The 19,807-nt window shown below is 47.7% G+C and overlaps 1 protein-coding gene across 8 annotated transcripts in view; it reads left to right on the forward strand.

Annotated features, from left to right (window-relative positions):
- The window catches only part of grid2 (glutamate receptor, ionotropic, delta 2), a 400,155-nt gene extending 383,716 nt beyond the window's left edge, over window positions 1–16,439 (forward strand). For 2 of the 8 annotated variants that reach the window (XM_064297283.1, XM_064297282.1), the window contains exons 15-16: window positions 5,394–5,634; window positions 13,681–16,439. In XM_064297283.1, coding sequence (XP_064153353.1) covers window positions 5,394–5,634; window positions 13,681–14,118 — 679 coding nt within the window. In that variant the 3' untranslated portion in view covers window positions 14,119–16,439. Of the gene's footprint in view, window positions 1–5,393; window positions 5,635–10,619; window positions 10,704–10,932; window positions 11,141–11,167; window positions 12,314–13,680 lie in introns of those variants that run through there. The other 6 variants (XR_010323876.1, XR_010323877.1, XR_010323878.1 and 3 more) reach the window with 6 other exon arrangements.
- The last annotated feature ends 3,368 nt before the right edge of the window (window positions 16,440–19,807 follow it).

A 19,807-nucleotide genomic window follows, 5' to 3' on the forward strand; every position in this document is an offset into this window, starting at 1 on the left:
TGTGCACAGACACGCATGCATACAGACACGCATGTGCACAGACACACATGCATACAGACACGCATGTGCACAGACACACACGTATACAGACATGCATTCACACAGACAGACATGCATATAGACATGCATGTACGCAGACACACATGTACACATGAACACTTGTACACACACACACATTCACACAGACACACATGCATACAGACACGCATGTACACAGACACACATGTACACAGACACACATGCATACAGACACGCATGTACACAGACACACATGCACACACACACACACACACACATTCACACAGACACACATACATACAGAGGGCCTCAAGGTTGGGCCATGGCATCTTTCAGCTGTGAAATGTAATTGAGTCAGTGATACAGTCTAAATATGGATTGGCTTGCGTGTGTGTGTGTGTGTGTGAGAGAGAGACTCAGCTGTCTCCCTGAATCAAGGCATCCGTTTCAGGCGAGCCTCCTCTGATGTTATAATTCAACGTGTCAGCCGAGAAAATATGGCCATTTGTTTCCTTTTGCTTTTTTTTTTCTCTCTTATCAAGCAGTTTGTCCACCGATGCAGAGGCATCTAATAACGCGCGATCATTTCTGCTGCGGCGCGTTGCCATGGCAACAGCGTTGCCCAGCCGGCCCGGAGCCCGGGAGGCCCGTTGGTAGCGAGCGGGCGGGCGGGCAGGCGGGCGGGGCGGACAGACTGACAGAGCAACGTGGCGAAGGAGTGAAAGACAAATCTCATCAAACACCGCGCCTCGCCAGCAGAAGGGCAGCGGTTTTCATTAGAGGAACGGGAGACAGTCTGAGAGCCTGCCTCTCTGCTCCTGTGTCCCTCTTCTGTAGTTTTCACTCGAAGTGCGCGAGGAAACGCCGCCGTTTCGATGGCCTGAGATCGAGTCCGGTTACGGAACGGTGTGAGGGAGGATCGGGATCGTCATGGGAACATGAGGCAGGCTCCGCCCTGTCACCTGGGCAGCAGGCTCCGCCCTGTCACCTGGGCAGTGAGCGAGAGTGATCGCCCCCGGCAGCTCACAGTGACCGGAGTGACGCTTACTCAGGTGTCTCTCTGAGGGAGGGCGTGTGCTAGAACAGGTCTGTGTGTGGCAGAACCAGGCAGACTACATGCACACACGCACACATGCACACATGCACACGCACACACTCACACACACAACACAGACTCACACACACATGCGCCCATGCTCACTCGCGTCTACATTCACATTCAAGCATTCTGTCAAAAACAAAAAAAAACCCATATCCTCTCTCTGGCACATATGTGTGTATCCACACGCACACGCCAGCCCCTCTCACGCACAGACGTGTCTGAGAGGGGGATTTGTCACCCGCCGTCGTCACGGAGAGGATTTGCATGCTAATGCTTTTATAAGACAAGGGAGGGAGGAACCCAACGACACCGACCGCACCACCTGTGGGGGGGGCTGCTCGAGCCGACGGTTCTCTGGGAGAGATGGGTGTGGGACCCGAAAGGAGGGATGGAAAACACAGAACAGAACGGAGGGGAGCGAAAGGAGAGGTGGAGTAGACTCTAGGAGAAGGCGTGCGGTGGAGGGATGGGAAGTTTGAAGTTCCGCGTAGGTGTAGGTGGCGCGCACGTTAAAGTCCCGGGTGAACCGCCAGGCCTCATTCGGACGGCGAGGGGGTCCGCTTTGGACGCAAGTGGCCTTATTTCAAGGTCGCGCGTTCTGTTCTAATCAAACGCGGCTTCTGTGGCTGCTCAAGCCCGCGAAAGACAGCGCTGGTGGATTTTTTTTGAAGATATGTTTCAAATGCAATTTTCAGCCTGGTGTACGAACCCCTTTTCTTCAGTGGGAAATATGGGACATCCGGGGCTGGTGTTGGGGGGGGGCGGGTGGTGGCTGAGTTGAGTGAGATAGCTGGGGGGAGGGTGGAGCAGAGGCAGTGATTGGAGGAGAGAGGGGAGTACACAGGAATTGCGAGACGGCAGTTGATGAGACTTCTGGAGAATTCCTGCCCCCCTTGGGCTCCCGGGATCTGAGTGCCCGGGGTCTGTGATGCAGCCGGGCCGTCCCGAAGGCCCGCTCGCCTCCCCTGTGATCAACACTTCCTGTCAACGCTCGGCGAAGGGTGTTAATTCCTGTTAAAGACCGCAGGCCGCCCTTTTATTTCGTGGGTGCCGCGGAGTTAATTATTGTCCTGGCTGGTAAAATTGGCTTTGCTCTAATTGGCTCGGTCATTAGAAGAAAACGCCCCCCCCACCCGTAACCGATAGTTACCCGACTGCGGCTGTTAAAGACATCACAGCCAGTAATTCTGAACCTGCAAACTCCCCCTTTTATCAGCGCGGTCGTAAAAGAAAACGAAAAAAACTCAGCTGCAGCTCTCGCTCGTTAGGGCAGGCCTGTCACGGCCGAGGGCTCGGGTTCTTCAAAGCCGGGGGGATCGTCCTCGGCCCCTGGCTGGGAGGGAATCGATAAATAAAAAGGAGAAACAAAAGAAAAATCATCCGGAGCGCAAGTTCCTGTTGCCCGACCAGAGCCGCGCTGACAGCCCATAATCTGGACAGGCCCAACCGCCCGCGTTGTGTCCCCCCCACCCCCCGCCCCAAAACTATCAATTATTACGAGCTTTTCTGCAGGAACGCATTGATTTTCGCTTGGGACGGTGCTCTCAGGACGGTGCTCTCGGGCGCGCTGCGAGGTTCTGAGAAGCGTGGCCGGCGGCGTGTCTGTGCCGGGCTGCCCGTTGGGCACGCGAGCCCAGGACTCGAAACGCAAACAGCGGAGAGAGAGAGAGAGAGAGAGAGAGAGAGAGAGAGAGAGAGAACTGCTTTCTTTAAGACGACAGCCAGGTACCGCTCCAGTGCCACACCGGAGCTTGATCAGGAAGTGAAGATTTCTGCCCTTTCCGGACCAACCTGGAGCCCGCGGCGGCACTGTTGTACTGAGGCTGGTCGACACGCACTGTTTTAAAAGTGCTGACCGGGCTCTGTGAAAATATTATTAACCTGCCACAGCCATGTAACTGAAATACTTTTACAGATTTGTCTGATACTATTCTGCTTAACCAGACTGCACTTCCCCTTTTACTGTCCAGAGGTAGAGCTTTGGACCATTTTTTGCAACGCTGGGATATGAGCTCTTTATTTATATTAGAAATTAGAGGATTCAAAATTGCAGTCATTAGTGCTGCAGTTTACCCATAATACCATTTGGCAGACTGTGAAAAAACATAAATGGAACAAAAATGTTTGCCGGCCCAAAACTGTTGAACCATTAAAAACTTGATGAAATTAATCATGCAAACATTAGGAAATAGAAAGATCGTGCGAACAGGGTGTATGACGCTATTTAAATGGCAAGCAAGAAGTCAATTTTTTTTAAGTCCATGTAAAAATAAGTTCTTTAAACATACTGACGATGAGTAACATGGTGTCATGCTCATCCCCTAAATAAATACAAGGACCGCTTGCTGGACCTGTTCACCCTGCCGTGTTCCTTCAGGATGTAGTGCCTGTCCTAAGACATATCTAACAAAATGTCTCGGGAGGATATGGTTTTTTGCAAATCCTTCACAGAGCTAAGTTAAGAAAAAATACGCCTTTGTCCCAAACATTATGGAGCTTACTGCTGATAAGATATATAGATGAATGTAGTCATTTGTTCAGAAGAGGCATGGGTCTTTAAAATGCGAAAGTGCTTTTGCAGAATCTCTTATGGGCAAAATATGATGGAGATACTATCATCATGCAAGGCTGTAAGCAAGACGGATTAAAATATGACAGTGCTGTAGACGTTAACCATTGCGTTGGCTGAATGTTACTTAGCGCTTCGCCCGCTTCTCAGCCACCTATTCGAGGGAAGCACTATTATTTAAAGTAAATTAGCGCCACTGACGTAGTTTCAGCGCAGTCCTCGTCTTCTCGTCGCCCACGGTTACCTGTGCTATTATGTCAATTAGTTTCCAGAACAATTTGGGTTCCGTTGTTTATCACTGCATTAATATCAACACATTACCGCAAGCTGATGTGCCCCACGTCTGCTGCATAAAAGGTCTGCATTTTCATAAACATTATGCTAGAAATGACCTTTTTTTTGATACTTTGTAGATGCGTGTGTGCATGTGTGGGTGTGGGCATGTGTGCATTAGTGTGTGTGTGGGTGTGGGCATGCATATGTGTGTGTGTGGGGGTGGGGTGAGGATGGGGGGAGGGGTGGGGGTGGGGGGTTCTGCTTGCTGCTGAATAAGTGTGTTTCAGTTTATGAATATGCGCAATCTCCTCCAATCTGCCTTTTTTAGAGCTTTCTGTGTCCTCCGGTATCTTCTCTCTGGAATGTAGGCAAAGAGATTTCTCTGTAATTCAAATCAGTCAGTGAATAAAAGCCCTTATCTGGCTTCAAGCTGATTCTTTTTCACGTCTTTATTTCCTTAGCGTTATCACGATTGTAGCACAGCCCCCAAGCTACAGTACAACATGTATTAACCCCCCCCCCATCCAAAAAAAAGAAAAAAATAATTAATAAATAACTTGAATGTGTACATTCAAGTGCTCAAGGATTCAGTAATTATATTGTGGTAGATGCTGCCCTCTGGTGTCCAATGAAGGGAATGAACAGGGAAGTCGTCACAGCTTGATCATGTGACCAGGGGGACTGCGATAAATTGACCCAGTCATCAGGTGACATGGCACAGGTGCTGATGGGAGGTGAAGTCCAGGTCCTGGAGGTTGAGGAGTTCACTCAGACTGGATCTGGACCCCTCCCCCTTTCTGTGTCTTCATCAGCACTTCTGCAGAGACCTTTGGCTGACCCTGTCCGTTTGAGCGCAGCCCCGGCCCTTCGGCTGCGAGAACATCCCTTATTTGATTTATCATTTCGTCGCGGGGCGTGTGTGAAAGGCTACGGGCCGCGCGGATCACGGTGAAGTCATCGCGTTTCGAGAAGAAATGATGATGAACGACTCGACCCGTGCCTTTTCATAAATCACTAACGGTGAAAACAAGTTTTTTTTTTTTTCCCCCCGTTTGAATCGATGCCTCGCAAGAGTCCGCTGTGCGGATTCGCTGATCTTCACAAAAAGCGCTGATCGGCAGCGTCGTCGGAACGGTGAATCGGAGGAGCTGATCCAAGCGATTTAACGACAGCTTAATCCTAACAGCAACATTGGCTAATAAAAGCAAACTCTGAGAGCCAATGGGAGGACAGCACCCGGGCTTGTCTGTAACGTGCTGCGATGGCAGAAGTGAGGGCTTCGGTTTCGCTGTAAAGCATGTGAACGCCAGACGAAAGGTGCTGTGTGATCGCAGACTCTGTTGTTATGACTCATGTTTAATGTAAACTCATTAATATGTAATGAGCGGAATGAGTGACTTGGGGGTGGGCGTGGCTTGTCCTCGGCAGGATCCTGGAGCTGCAGCAGAACGGGGACATGGACATCCTGAAGCTGAAGTGGTGGCCGCGGGACGGCCCGTGCGACCTGTACTCCACGGTGCAGACGCAGCCCCGCGGCAGCGCCCTGGACATCCACAGCTTCGCCGGCGTCTTCTGCGTGCTGGCGGCCGGCGTGGTCCTCTCCTGCCTCATCGCCATGGTGGAGACCTGGTGGACCCGACGGAAGGGCTCACGGGTGCCCTCCAAGGAGGTGAGGGGGGGCGGGGCGGGGCGGGGGGCGGCAGGGGGGTCACCAGGACAAGGGCCGGGGCATGGTGGGGGTGGGGGGGGGTCACCAGGACAAGGGCCGGGGAATGGTGGGGGGGGCGGGGGGGTCACCAGGGAATGGTTGGGGGGAACGAGGGGATGTTTGGTTCAGGGGGATGGAGCACAGATGGAAAACAGTGCAGTGTCCCACACACACACACACACACACACACAGACACGTACATGAATACACACATACAAACGGGGGACCAGAGGAGCTTTCATAGCATGCTGATTGGCAGACAGAGACATAAATGCACTCTCAAACCGAACCCGATTGGTCGAGCACGGCGGGTCCCGCGGAAACTCCGGAACGGGGGCGGAGCCTTCAGAACCGCGAGGCAGTTCGGGAAGCCCTCCAAATCAGCCGGAAGCTGACCTAATCTGACCACCAGAGGAAGCCGGGCCGCGTTTTTGGGCCTCTTATGAACTGTTGGGGATTGGCTGATTTGACTGAATTCATTATGCAGTCGTTCATTTATATGGACTTAAATTTTCTGCTGTAATGAATGTGCTGTTCGGGGCGTTCGGGACTGCTTGTGCTTGCTTAAGGACAAGACAGAAAAGGTCAAGTGATTTTAATTTCGCCAATTATAGAGTGATGTCATTATTTACGCCATTAACAGGTGTTTGGTGCATGGAGATCGGACTGTTCTATTTAAAATAATTAGATACAAGCATAAGAAAATAGAACGACGTGCACTGCTGAAGAGGTGCATAACATCCGTTTTATTTTAGAGAACTTCTGTAACGGATGTTACACGACCCAACAAAACTCCACCCGCAGATATTAAGGGATGGGGACATAATGTTCTTACAGGACATGTGCAGCAGGGCCCAGGAGTAGGCTTGGTGTTCCCTGGTCTAGACTGTCGCCGGTAAGATCTAAACCTAGGGTTCGCTGTGTAAACGGTCTAATCACAGCAGACCCAGTTTATTATAGAAGCGACTGAACGCTTCTGCTTTGATTTGGCAATCGAAACCCCTGCTATTGCTTCAGAGGCCGGGTCTGCCAAATTAATTTCCAGTATGAAGCTCTGTAATGTCCTGTACAATATTCCCATTTCAATTTTATTTTGTTCAAGAAGATGGAGAAAAATGACTATTCTGGTTTACTCGTGATATTTAACACGCACTCAAGTGGCAACAGTTTGTGATTAAAAATAAATTGAAGACATAATGAGAACATTGGGAGAAAGTAAATTTAGATTAAATCTAAAACACTAATGTAATAATGCAAAATTACTTTTACGCTGAATTTGATCATAAGTTAATTATTTAGAAAATTAAGACAGATAACCAGCTAAGACAAAAGGACTGTGTGAAAGCCAAAATAAAAGATTAAATAATGTAATACACAGTAATACAGTAACATTGATAAGGTGAACACATTTCAGTTCAATTTACGTTATAATTAAAATGTGGTTTGTGATAAAAAAATAAATACCTTGCAATTCAATTTAAATTTCCAATTAAGATGAATAATATCAATGCGGCATTCACATTTTGTACTGCAGATAACCCAGATAATTAAAACAGTTTGCAGGTAAGTCACGTGCAGGTTTTTACAGGTATGTGTGATTTGACACAGCATTTTCCTGGCAGGTAGCTAAACCCTTTGAGATTAAATCCTCTAGAATTCCAACTGAGCAAGTCAGAGGTGATGGTAACAAGGGGGAAAAACCATCAATCACCGTTTTTTAATAGTCATTTTATGTGCGTTTCTCACCATCACTTCTCTCTGCAAATACGGAACTTGACCCCAATCCCAACCCCCATCCCAGCACGACCACCCCCCCCCCCCCCCCCCCGCCCCAGCTCACGACTGACGGGTAATTGAACCGGACCCACGTGTCAGCACGGGGCCTGCCAGAAGTTTAAGTTTAAAAAACGGATCTTTGATTTCATTAGTCATCCGCGGAGAAGCTCAAAGTGTTTTTGATCAGGGAGCCGAGGCGTGGTGTCCGGGGTGAAGCTGGCCCCCCACCTCCACGGCTCCGTTCCCCCCACCGCACACCCCCCCCCCCAAACAAAAAAACTAAATCACAGCAGCTTTTATCTGTCAGTATGAGCAGCATGCCGCCCCCCAGGACACCCCCAGATTCTACCAATGCACGGGGTGCCCTGCTGTCTTTAATTGAAGTATCTTTACGACGAGACTGTGAGATGCAGTCGTGAATATGTGAGGAATATGTGAGCATAAAAATAAATAGCAATAGAAAAAATATGTGGGCATTTATGTTTTAGTAATATATAAATAATAGATATAATAGGCATGGGAATAATAATAGTTATAACTGTACACAGTAAGATGTCCTGTGTTAATTCAACTTTTAACAGATAACATTTGGCCCCACTCTGGAATGTGGAGACCGAATGTGATCTGTTGAGAGCTGAATTAACACTGTTAGGGTTGAATTATTACTGGACATTTTACTGCGCAGCGGTAGTAGTGTCATCAGTGGTAACGGTCATGGTAGTAGTTGTTCCAGCAAGTTAAAACGAGATCGTCTTGACGTCTTCCAGGTGTCCTCGTTCAGAAAGCGCGGTCTCACCTGTTGTCACGATGCAGTCAAAGTACCCCTGAGACACTCAGTTTTTATTTCATAAACTGCTGGCTCACGTTAAGTTGTATTATCACTCATAAAAAACCAGCTCAGAAGAGGGGCGGGAGGGGGGTCCTGTAGAGCCTTTGGCATTCATTTTTTTCTCCTGGCTGGAACCCACGTCCCAGCCCGCTCTCGGTGTCCATGGTTACCGCGGAGCGGGGTCCGGCTGGGCCTAGCGCAGCGTTCCGGAGCGCTCCAGCAGGTGTGACACACCGCAGGTGACTGCAGCGGGGTGCAAGCGCGCTGTGCGCATGGACGCACTTCCCTGTTTTAATGAGAACACCCCGCACTCCCCCTTAACCAAGCACCCCCGCACTCCCCCTTAACCAAGCCCCCGCCCCCCCACCATAACCAAACCCCGGGCCCCCCTTAACCAAGCCCCCTGCCCCCACCCATAACCAACCCGCACTCCCCTTAACCAAGCCCCCAGCCCCCCATAACCAAGCCCCGGGCCCCCCTTAACCAAGCCCCACGCCCCCCCTTAACCAAGCCCCCCCCCCCCCATAACCAAACCCCAGCCCCCCTTAACCAAGCGCCACGCCCCTCCTTAACCAAGCCCTGCCCCCATCACCCACACTCACACACTGAACCCATTCTCTGGCACACATACAGACACGTACACACACACACACAGTTGTATGGACACACGTATATTCACACACATATACACCACACACAAGCAAACACATCCATAGTCTGTAGTACAGACCCGAAACTACTGAAATTGTGTCACCGTCCAAATGGGACTGTCCAAGTGGACTACACTGTACACACACATACATGTGAGCACATACATCTTTGTTTTTTTCTGTCTTTGAGCCATCACATTTTTTTTGTTTTTGTTTTGAAAAAGTAATGGATACCTAAAGCTCCACCATATATTTAATATAGGTTTACGTGCACAGTCAACCCTAGCAGTCATTGCTTTTATTGACGTGGTCACCCAGCACTGTATACTCTCTACGGACAGCGTCGCCCACACATCGCGTTTGCTTTGCTCACATTTCATTGAACCTCCGCTTTGAAGAGAAGCAGTAAACGTGTTCTGACCGGTCGGAATTACGTTTTTAAACGCGAGCCCGGGAGAATAATCGCCTGAGCTCTGCAGTGCAGACAATGAGACACATTTTTATATTCACAGATATTGAGCAGGCTCTCCGTTCCGAATCCGCCAGTCGCAGCGATAAAAACAGGCCAGATCTCATTTCTATAAACCCGGAGAAACGCATCAGGAGCGATTCCTGTTTTCTTTGTCTCTCGTTAGTTTTTTTACCGTGTCAGAGCTTTGCCGCTGGTTCGGCTTGCCCTGGCGCGTTCGGCTTCCCGGTTCGGTCGGCTGCCGTGGTCGCGGTGTCGGGGCATTCTGTGATCTCGCAGGCCGGCTTTCCGTGGGCTCGACGGTCGGAGCTTGCCGCTGGTTCCTGTCCCTGCGCTCGTCTCGCCGTGCTGCGGCTGTCAGGCGCCCAAAATTCTGTGATTCCTAGCCGCTGCTCTCCCCGTGGAGCTCACGGGACCCCCCTGAGCCCCACACACCAGAACGCACCCTCTGGCCCCACGCTGTGCCGTGCCACGCACAGGCACCAAAAGCAGGAACGGAGATTGGTTCTGTCTCTGTCTCCCCGCACGCACACACACACACACGCACGCACACACACACACGCACGCACACACACACACACACGCACGCACACACACACACACACACACACGTAGCACACGCTTCGTAGTTTTAGCTTGTCCCCGTTCACCCCCCGTGCTCCTCTGTGGTCCCGCTGTCGCCGCCGCTTTGCCGTGCCTTCCGCTCCGCGACGCGGCGTAGCGGTCCTCTGACGGTTTGTCTGACAGTCGTCGCGAGAGAGTTTCTCCTCCGCCTCACCCAGCTCAGTCCTCTGCCCAACAAAAACGGCATTTATTTTATTTATTTGCTAGATCTCCTGCCAAAAAACGCTCGAAAATAAGGGCCTCGCCTCTGGGCCCGATCGGAAAAAAAATCTCTGGAGAGTCACGCAATTTAAAAAAAAAAAAAAAAAAAAACATTTCAAAAAATAGAAGTGGCATAACGAGGCGGCTCAGTCATTGGAGAAACAGAAAGAGGAATTGATATCTGAGGCTGATCTTTGCAGGCGATGCCCGTGGAAGTCCCCGGGTGTTCGCCTCGCCGCTGAGTGACAGGGCGATTGAGTGAGGAGGCGGGGTGTGCTGAGCTCCCAAGCAATGTCTGTTTTACTCATTTTCCTGACCTCAAGATGTTTGATTCTGTCAAATCGTGTCTGATTTACTGTCTGGCTGAAAGATTTCATTCCTTTTTTTTGTTTTATAGATAAGTACTCTGTGTTGAGGATTTGGGTAAAAGCGGGCGAGGGAGAACAATGCAAAATGCCATTTTTACATCTCACCCTTCCAGGTATCTGGCTCCTCAGATATAAAAACAAAAAAAAAACAAAAACACAAAACGCAGACCTCTGTGTGATGACTATGCTGTCTGTTTCTCTGCTCACCCCTGCCTCTCTAAAAATCTCTCCACCACCCTCCCATCTGCCTGCACTCTCTCTATCTTTCTCTCTCTCGCACTTTCTCACACATGCACACACACGCGCGCGCGCAAACACGCACACGCACACACACACTCACAGCATGATTGCCAGACAAGACAGAGCTTGTCAGGTGAAACTGAAATGCACGGTCCTCACCTTTAGGGTGCCCCCCCCCCCCACACACAGCCAGCATGCTGGGCCTCCCCTCCCACCTCAGTCTTCCCGCTCATCCCTGCCCTGTCCCCAGGCCCCGCCCCCCTTCCCATCAGCCACTTCACCTTTGAACCAGACTTAATTATTATTTTAAAATTTCTTTCTCTTTTCTTTACTTCAGGGCCTGGATTGAAAGTGCGAATTACAATTATAAACTTGACAGTGATTCACCTCCCAGTGGTGGAAAACAAAAACTGCAGCACCTGCTTGCTCCTATATGTTAAAAACCTGTATTGCGTGAACCAGAACAGTAGCACTGCTACTGGTGTTACTGAAAATAACGCGAGTAAATCTGAGGCATGTAATTGGACGACCGAGTGTGATGTCACTCTTTTTCTACCTCTACAAAAATCTGCCCTTGACACATTACTAGGATGTTCTGTTGACAAATTTCAGTGAATTATGCACCAAATGACCAAAAGTGTCTGGACACCCTTTGGTCTGGAGCTGTGTTTTATGGTTTGGGCTAGGCCCATTGGTTCCAGTGAAGGCAAATCTTAATGCTACTGCATACAATCGCATTCTAGATGATTCTGTGCTTCCCCAACGGGAAAGTCCATTTCCTGTTTCAGCATGACAGTGCCCCCGGGCACTCGGTGGGGTCCATATAGAAACGGTTTTGTCGAGAACAGTGTGGAAGAACTTGACTGGCCTACACAGAGACCCTGACGTCAAACCCATCTAACACCACTGGGATCATTTGGAAAGCCAACTGCGAGCCAGGTTTAATTGCCCAATCATCCCTAAAGTGGGAGAGCGATCCCTTACGCAATTCCCAGAGCGGCACGGCGCTCCGGAGTGGGCGGAATTCCCGGCGCTCGGGAAGACGAGCTCCCCTTTTTAACTGCTCACGGGTGATGTCACCGTCGCCGGCTGCCTGCCGAAGGGCGATTCGTTTGTTACCGCCGTTTCGACACACCGGCCGAAGTGTGCAAAGCGTGAAATGCGTTCCCCTGGACTGTGCGTTGTGTGGAGCTCTGGGGAATGAGTTCTCTGTACGCCTGTGTTTGCACTAGCGTTCAGTCCGAGGTGATGCCTTGTCCCTAAGTTAACAGAGCACTCGCTTTAAGCTGCCAAGGCCGGAAAACGAAATGTTTTTTCTCCATCTCATGGCTTTCCTGTCTTCAACCCCCCCCCCCCCCCATTTGCTGCTGTAAATGAACACGGAAGACACATGAGAAGCCCCCCTGGGTCAGCCATTTATTCCTGTTGTCTGACTGGTCTGTCTTCTGCTACTTTCTCTCTTGACTTTCCTCACTCCTCTGTTCTGACCCCCCCCTCCCCCTTCCCCTGCTGCCCCCCCCACCCTGACCACCTCGTGCCCCCCCCCGTCTGTGTTATGTGAGGCCAGGTCCCCGCGACAAACAGCACCCCCTCTTGCCCTCTCCCTCTTTGAGGGACGGTTGCCGTGGCGAACCCTGCTTCTGCACGGCTGCCATGGCGACAGCCCCTCCCTCTCCCCTCCTCCTCATGGTCAGTGGTTTCCACCTCTTTTTGGAGAAGGGGGTTTCCCTGTCAGGGAGGAGAGGGCTCCCCCCACCCGCCCCATCGATTGAAGAATCGTACCCCTTGTACAGATCCCTTCAGCACAAGCACGAAACCCCCCTCCTCTCCAAATGCAAGTTTGAGCAACATGGGACGGTGTGTTTTTCATGTGAACGCAGATTATGTGTATATGTGTGGATCGGCAGCATTTGGGTAATTTAATTGTTGCCACCAGCAGTTGCAAGGAGAGACTGGGCTAGGCCTGCTTCCCCTCACAGAGTCCTTGAGTTCAGTATTGGATAAACGGTGGCCTTTTTTACACCTGTGAAATTGTGCATTAAATGTAAAACATTCGCACACAAAATTTTTGGAAATTTTCGCCAAAAGAACTACAATATACTTTCCACCCATTACCAGGGGTAGTGGTCAATGCCGATGTGCTCTTATGATCTATCTTCATATTAATGTCTTCCTCAACCGTGGATAAGACACTAAGGATATTTTTTTTATGAATGAATTGCCTGCGAGTGACTTTGAGAGGATTTTTTTTTGTTGCCGTTGATGTGAATAAAGCGCTCCTGTGGCTCAGGATGAGCTCGGCCTCCCCCCCCGGGTGTCTCAGGGGTTTCAGTGCAGACCCACAGAGCGTCTCCCCCGCGTCGGAATGTGTCCGTTTGTGTGTTTCTCCTGACTGCGGTTCAGTCTCCGTCTCTCTTCCCCTCCTCCTTTTGTCCCTCTCTCTCCCCTTCACCTCCTCCCCTCCACCCCTCCACCCCTCCGCTCCACGTCTTTCTCGTTCTGTCCATCATTCCGCATTTCCTCCGTAATCGCATCGCGCCATTTCTCTCGAACCTCGCTTTTTGAACGCTTTCCTCCTGAAATGATCCCATGTTGTTCCCCCACAAATTTACCCACAAATCCCTGCTCCCTTCCTCAAAAACCTTTTTTTCTTCTTCTCTTCTTTCCTCCCCACTTCTCTCCTCTTTCCCCTAAAATCTCCCCTCCCCTTCTCTCCTTTCCTCTCTTGCCCCTTTTTCTTCCTGTAACAACCTCCCCCTCCCCCGGCTCCTTCCTCCTACCCCCTACCGCCCGCCCCCCCACCCCCTAAACCCCCCACCCCCCACCCCGCCCGCCCGCCCGACCCCGCAGGATGACAAAGAGATCGACCTGGAGCACCTCCACCGGAGGGTGAACAGCCTGTGCACCGAGGACGACAGCCCCCACAAGCAGTTCTCCACCTCCTCCATCGACCTGACGCCCCTGGACATGGACTCCCTGCCCGCCGCCCGCCAGGCCCTGGAGCAGATCAGCGACTTCCGCAACACGCACATCACCACCACCACCTTCATCCCCGAGCAGATCCAGACGCTCAGCCGCAGCCTGTCCGCCAAGGCCGCGGCCGGCTTCAACTTCGGGGCGGGGGTGCAGGACCACCGGACTGGCGGGGGGGGCCCCTTCAGGCAGCGCGCCCCCAACGGCGGCTTCTTCCGCAGCCCCATCAAGACTATGTCCACCATCCCGTACCAGCCCACCCCCGCGCCCGGGTTCGGCTACGGCAACGACCCCGACCGGGGCACGTCCATATAAGGGCGCGCCGAGGGCGGAGAAACGCGCCACGCACACGTGCGCACACACACACACACAAGCTTACACACACACACACACACATACATGCGCACGCACACACGCACCCGCACACATACACACACACACACATACTCAAGAGATCTGTACATAGAAATCTTTTTGAAGTTTTCCAAATTTTTTGTGTTGCTTTGCTTTAGTGGGCAAAGTTGGGGGTGGGGGGGGGCTTGTCCTTCCTGAACTAAGAGGGGAGAAGAGGAGGAGGAGAGTACTTTTTTTTGCTTTGTCGTTGTCGTCGTCCAGATTATTTTTTTCTTTTTTTCTTTTTTTTTTTTTCTGTGGCGGGGGTGAGTTCTAGGTTTCCGTGTTTGGAGGTGCGCTTTTCCGATGAAGAGACCATGCGTCTGTACGGACGGTACAGGAGTGGAACTTTTTATAGAAGCGAAGCGAGCCGTCCTCTCCGCGCGATCCACGGCGCCGTACCTGCAATAACTCCAGGTCTGCTTTGGCGGTCCGCCCTCCTTGCGGGACGGAGGGAGGGATCTCGCGTGCGCCGAGCTGAGCCGAGCCGAGCCGAGCCGAGCCGAGCCGAGCCAAACCGAGCCGAGCCGAGCCGAGCCGAGCCGAGCCAAACCGAGCCGAGCCGAGCCGAGCCGAGCCGAGCCGAGCCATGCCGAGCCAAGCGGTATCCCGTCGCTCGGCACTTCAGGCCGGAAAGGAAAATTGTCGTCCGGTGCAAGAGCGCTGTTCCCCCGGTGTCTGAGCTGACGTTCCCAGCCAGGACCACCATCATGATGCACACAAGACTCCGCCCATTGATAATACTGCACTGTACCAGTGCCCACACATACCTGTATGTGGCTGTATGTAATTCCGATTTGTTCTCACCTGCGTAGTGCTGGCTATTTTCAAGGTGGGAGCCTCAAGTCAAACACTTTAAAACCCGAAAGGATCTGAGGAACAATTTCAAAAAGAAAAACTGAGGAAAGACAAAAAAAAGACAAAAAGAAAAAAAGACAACCGCAAGAAAGAGGACTTTAACTGCAGCTGAGGCTTCTGTGTGTCTTTAATTGAATTTGTTTTAAATATAACAAATCTTAATGCGTGGAATGTGTTTGGTCAGAAAGTTTAAAAAAAAACATTGTGCTGAGGTGTCTACTTGTTTTTTTCTCTTCTGGTTTTGAAACAGAAATTTGGACTTCTATCCTGTTATTCTGATTCACACCATGTGTCATCACTGCCATTTTGATTTTTCTCTTTTTTCTAGTTACGACTAACGTCAAAGATCGATAAATGTCATTTTTTGACATTTTTATTCGAAATGCCACCTGCTGACTGCTGTGTATAAATCACCCACACATTCACGGATATTCATGGTAGGCTAGGAGACGCGAAGGTCCACTCCTGGAGAGCCTCAGCTCCTGATTGGCCGAGGGAGGTTCTAACCTGCAGTAACCGTCCAATGAAGAGCGAGTCCACAATCATGCATCATCACGCCATTTGGAACAGGGATATTACAGCAATCCTATAGGAACTCTTTTGAAATGTCTTTATTTTATTTCTTAAATGTTAAGGATAATGTTTATCTAATGTTTTTTAAGTGCCAATTGTTTAAACAAGGCCATTAAGGTGCAGTGGAAGAAAAAAAAAAGATAAAAACACATTTTGATGAAAAAAGCAACCAAATCTTTTCACTAACACTGTATTAATATTTAATAATGTTAGTTGTTTAGAATGAGCTTTCAGTTCGTTATCTTAAGACTAAATTGCAAATGTTGTGCGTAGAGAACAGCAACAGTGTTGATGCAAGCATTCTAGATGTTTTTTTTTTCCTAAGCTATGGCTATCGAATGAAGATAGGAATCAGCCAACATTTTCAAATTGCTTTAGTATAAATGAAGAGACATTATTAAAAATGTACATTTTACATGTTGATGCTAATTTTGATGGGATTTTTAAAGAGAAACATAAGCCTAGCAGTGATTTAGCAGCCATTCCACTTCAGACAGCCTCTCCCATTCCCTCACAGAAAGTCCATTTCATCTGAACTTTGTTTTCAGTTTGGTTCAATGATTTATGAAGGAGGCAAGTTCTTAAAAAGAAGCATGCTTAAAACTTGCTATGCCTGTAACATTTTTAATTTCGTACATAGAACATACAGGATTACTTGATAATTTTCAACTGATTACAATGTACAGTATTTAATATAGGCCTATTTTGTTGTATGTGTTGCATATTATTCAAATGGAACAAACTGAGGCCCCTGTTACAAGTGGCAACGCTTTCTGTGTATAATTTGTCTAATAAACTTGTTTTCTACAGTGGTATGTTTGTGTTGTCTTTGACCTTCAGATGTTCCATTCCAAAATAATTGTCACGTGGGGGGGGGGGGCGGGCGGGTGGGAGGGAGGGGGGCTGGCTTTTTGTTTGGCCTCCATCCCTCTCCTCCCCCGCTCGCATCCTTAGTCATGAAATTTAAATGCAAAAAAAAAAAAACTGTTTAGTTTTTTTTATTTTTAAATAACCATTCTGTACAATATTTTTCAAAGGATTTTCTTCAAACAGTTTTCTTCGTTTAAGAGATGCTTCAGCATCTACGATTGTAACTATTCTGTTTAAAACATGCATACTGGTTTGCAAGGTCCACTGTGCTTGAATCCAGGTAAATGCACATAAATTCCTTGTTCAGAAATTGGGAGTCCTTCACTCTCAAAACAGATGTGTTATAAACAACACATAACACATCATTTTTTAACACACCTCCATGTCTAGTTATGGACATCAAATTTTGTGTTACTTTCAACACTCTGCTACAAAGTCTATTTATAACACAGAAATTGTATATTTGTCACAGGAAGATGGTAACTTTTTTTTGTCCGGCAATAGTGACACAAAATGTGTTGAAAGTAACGCAAGAGTGGTATCAAAAAGTGTGTTGGATATTAACACACCCTTTTTGAGTGTGTATTAATGTAATCTTCAATTAGCAGCATCATATAATTAGTGTTTAACTGTTTGTCACGCCATTATCAAAACAGTTGTCTGTTTCTGGATGTTGCTACCTGCTCTTTTGGATTTTGCGGCCAAAAATATAAATCTTTTGTCGTAAAAAGATTTGTCAGTAAACAACGTGTGATTTTTAAACAAATTGTATTGGATACTTGTATACCTGCAGCAAACTCAAGATGTTCCATTGAAAGGCTTTTTTGTACCTCAAGAAGGTTCTATGAGCTCAGCACTATTTTGTAACCGGTGGTTGTACAGTAAAATCCATGGGGTGGCGCTATTTCACCACAATTACCTTCGAATGTGGCAAAACAAGAGAGACGTAGGTTTGTGGTCGTCATCATCATTATCATATTCTTGTCATCTTCACAGGCGTACTTATTTTCATTATGAAGCAACAAAACCATATTTAATTATGATTAAATATGATTAATCTTAAACTGAATCTTAAACATTTCTATTAACCCTGTGTGTGTGTGTGTGTGTGTGTGAGAGAGAGAGAGAGAGAGAGAGAGAGAGAGAGACGTACTTTGCAAAGTGACTTGAAGGTAGCCTATTGTGGACTATTGGCTAATACTGATTGGTAGTTTACTCGTTGCAGGCAGTACAGCAGTAAGTGCGTCTATCCGAAGAATGACTGTTAAATATGTCATTGCCTGACTATGAAGTGAACAGAATATCACCTTTTTTTAAATCCGTGCATTAAAAAGACTCCTGTGTAAATCAGTACGAGGTAATCCAATGAGAAACGTTGTGTATAAAAATTATGAAAATAGTTATTAGGCGGTATTTTGTCTTGTCTGGCCGGGTGGCGCGTCCCGTAGTCTCCCTGCGAAAGCGTTTTTTTCTGCAGACCTCAGAGTTACGAAGCCCGTGCAAAACAAGCAACTATCTGTTTTACGATTACTTCTTTTATTATCCCACTTAAATGATCCTGCATGTCAGAATATAAAAGAAAGTTGTTATTATTATTATATTATTATTATTATTATTATTATTATTATTATTATTATTATTATTATTATTACTGTTGTTGTCCTTGTTCTTGTTGTCGTCGTCAGTCGTCATCATGATCTTCATCATGCTTCTAACCTCCACTTTAAATCTGCGAGCGTTCTCGGTTACCCCGGAGACGAGAATGAAATTAGCAGTATGCAGACTGGATCGCGCTGGAAGCCCCCATCGGGACCCAAATTGTGCGCATTTTCCAAAGAGTTCTTCGAGCGTGTCGAATGGAACATAGAGTCGCCATTGTGCGCGCGACATTTTAATAATCAGCAGCTACAATGTCCAACCTGTTGTTTGCTTAAGGGGCTATTCCAAGACACGCAGCCCGAATGGACGGCCTCGCATAGGTGGGGAGACAAACCCAGGCGCCAGAACCCTCTCGTCTTATGAATTCATGAATAAAAGGAGAAAAGATTAATGCAATTTTTTCGTCGGAAATTGTTGGAATGTTATTCTGGATTCTCTAATGGTTTATTTTCAATCGTTTATGCGGTAGACGACATGTTGACGTCGAGTCTTTTCTTTGTAGATATTTTACAATGATATTTTTCATTTTATTGTGTTCTCATCACACTAAAAAACAACTGTTTTTATGTTAAAGACATAGCCGATCTAATAGGACACTAGCTGGTTTTGCGTGTAATATTTATTTATTTATTTGTTTATTGGATAGTTGATGGAAATAAAAATTCATAAATGTGGCCGATAATTCTTCCTGAGTTGTGTTTGCTATGATTGTGATCTGTTTGAATGGGTTCTGCGCGGTTAACTGCTGGACAGTGTGAAAACTGCTTTTAAATTTTGTTTTTTAAAATTGTTTCGGAACTTCTTCAAAGTTTCCGCATTTCTCCAAGTTTTTTTCCCAGGAACTAAGACAACATCCTATTTGTGTACTTTATGTGTAAAGTATTTCTATTGTATAAGTGAAAATCAACGTGACAAATTATTATTATTATTATTATTATTATTATTATTATTATTATTATTATTTGTAGTAGTAGGCCTAGTGGTAAATCTAGGTTCTTAATAAAGTCATCCAAATATTCTGAGAAAATATGTGAAAAATAAAGGCCCACATTTTCTTGGACATTTCTTGACATCATTGGTTTGAGCAGAGATATATAGAGACGTGCGACCACAAGCACAGGATATTCATGTTCTTATATATTCATGTTCTTATCCATGAGCATAATTTCATGAAACGCACTTCTTTCTATAATATTAATTTAGGCGATAAAACGATATGTTTTTATACGTTCGTTGGTGGCAATTATTGATCAATTAGATCAAGAACAGTTTATAAATTGTACCATTTGAAATATTAATGCAATAATTTGAAGAGCCTACCAGATCATTGCAATAGCGGATATGAACAGTGTTTATGATCACAATTCGTTCATTCATTCATTCCTCGCAATCGAGAATGTGGATTTTGCGGAATGACTGTCAGCCGCCGAAGATTCAATAATAGACTACAAAACGAGTAGGGCGTTGACTGTGTGAACTGGACTCAATATGTCCGTGGCTATGAATAACTGTTGCAAAATGAGTATTGTACCTTCTGGCACCTGTGTTTTGTAATTGTTCCAATGACCTTCGGCATGCACTTACTGCACGTCGCTTTGGATAAAAGCGTCTGACAAATAAATGCAATGTAATGTAATGCCGTGGTGTGTGG

This window comes from Anguilla rostrata, chromosome 10 (genome assembly GCF_018555375.3).
Source record: "Anguilla rostrata isolate EN2019 chromosome 10, ASM1855537v3, whole genome shotgun sequence".
Lineage (NCBI taxonomy): Eukaryota > Metazoa > Chordata > Actinopteri > Anguilliformes > Anguillidae > Anguilla > Anguilla rostrata.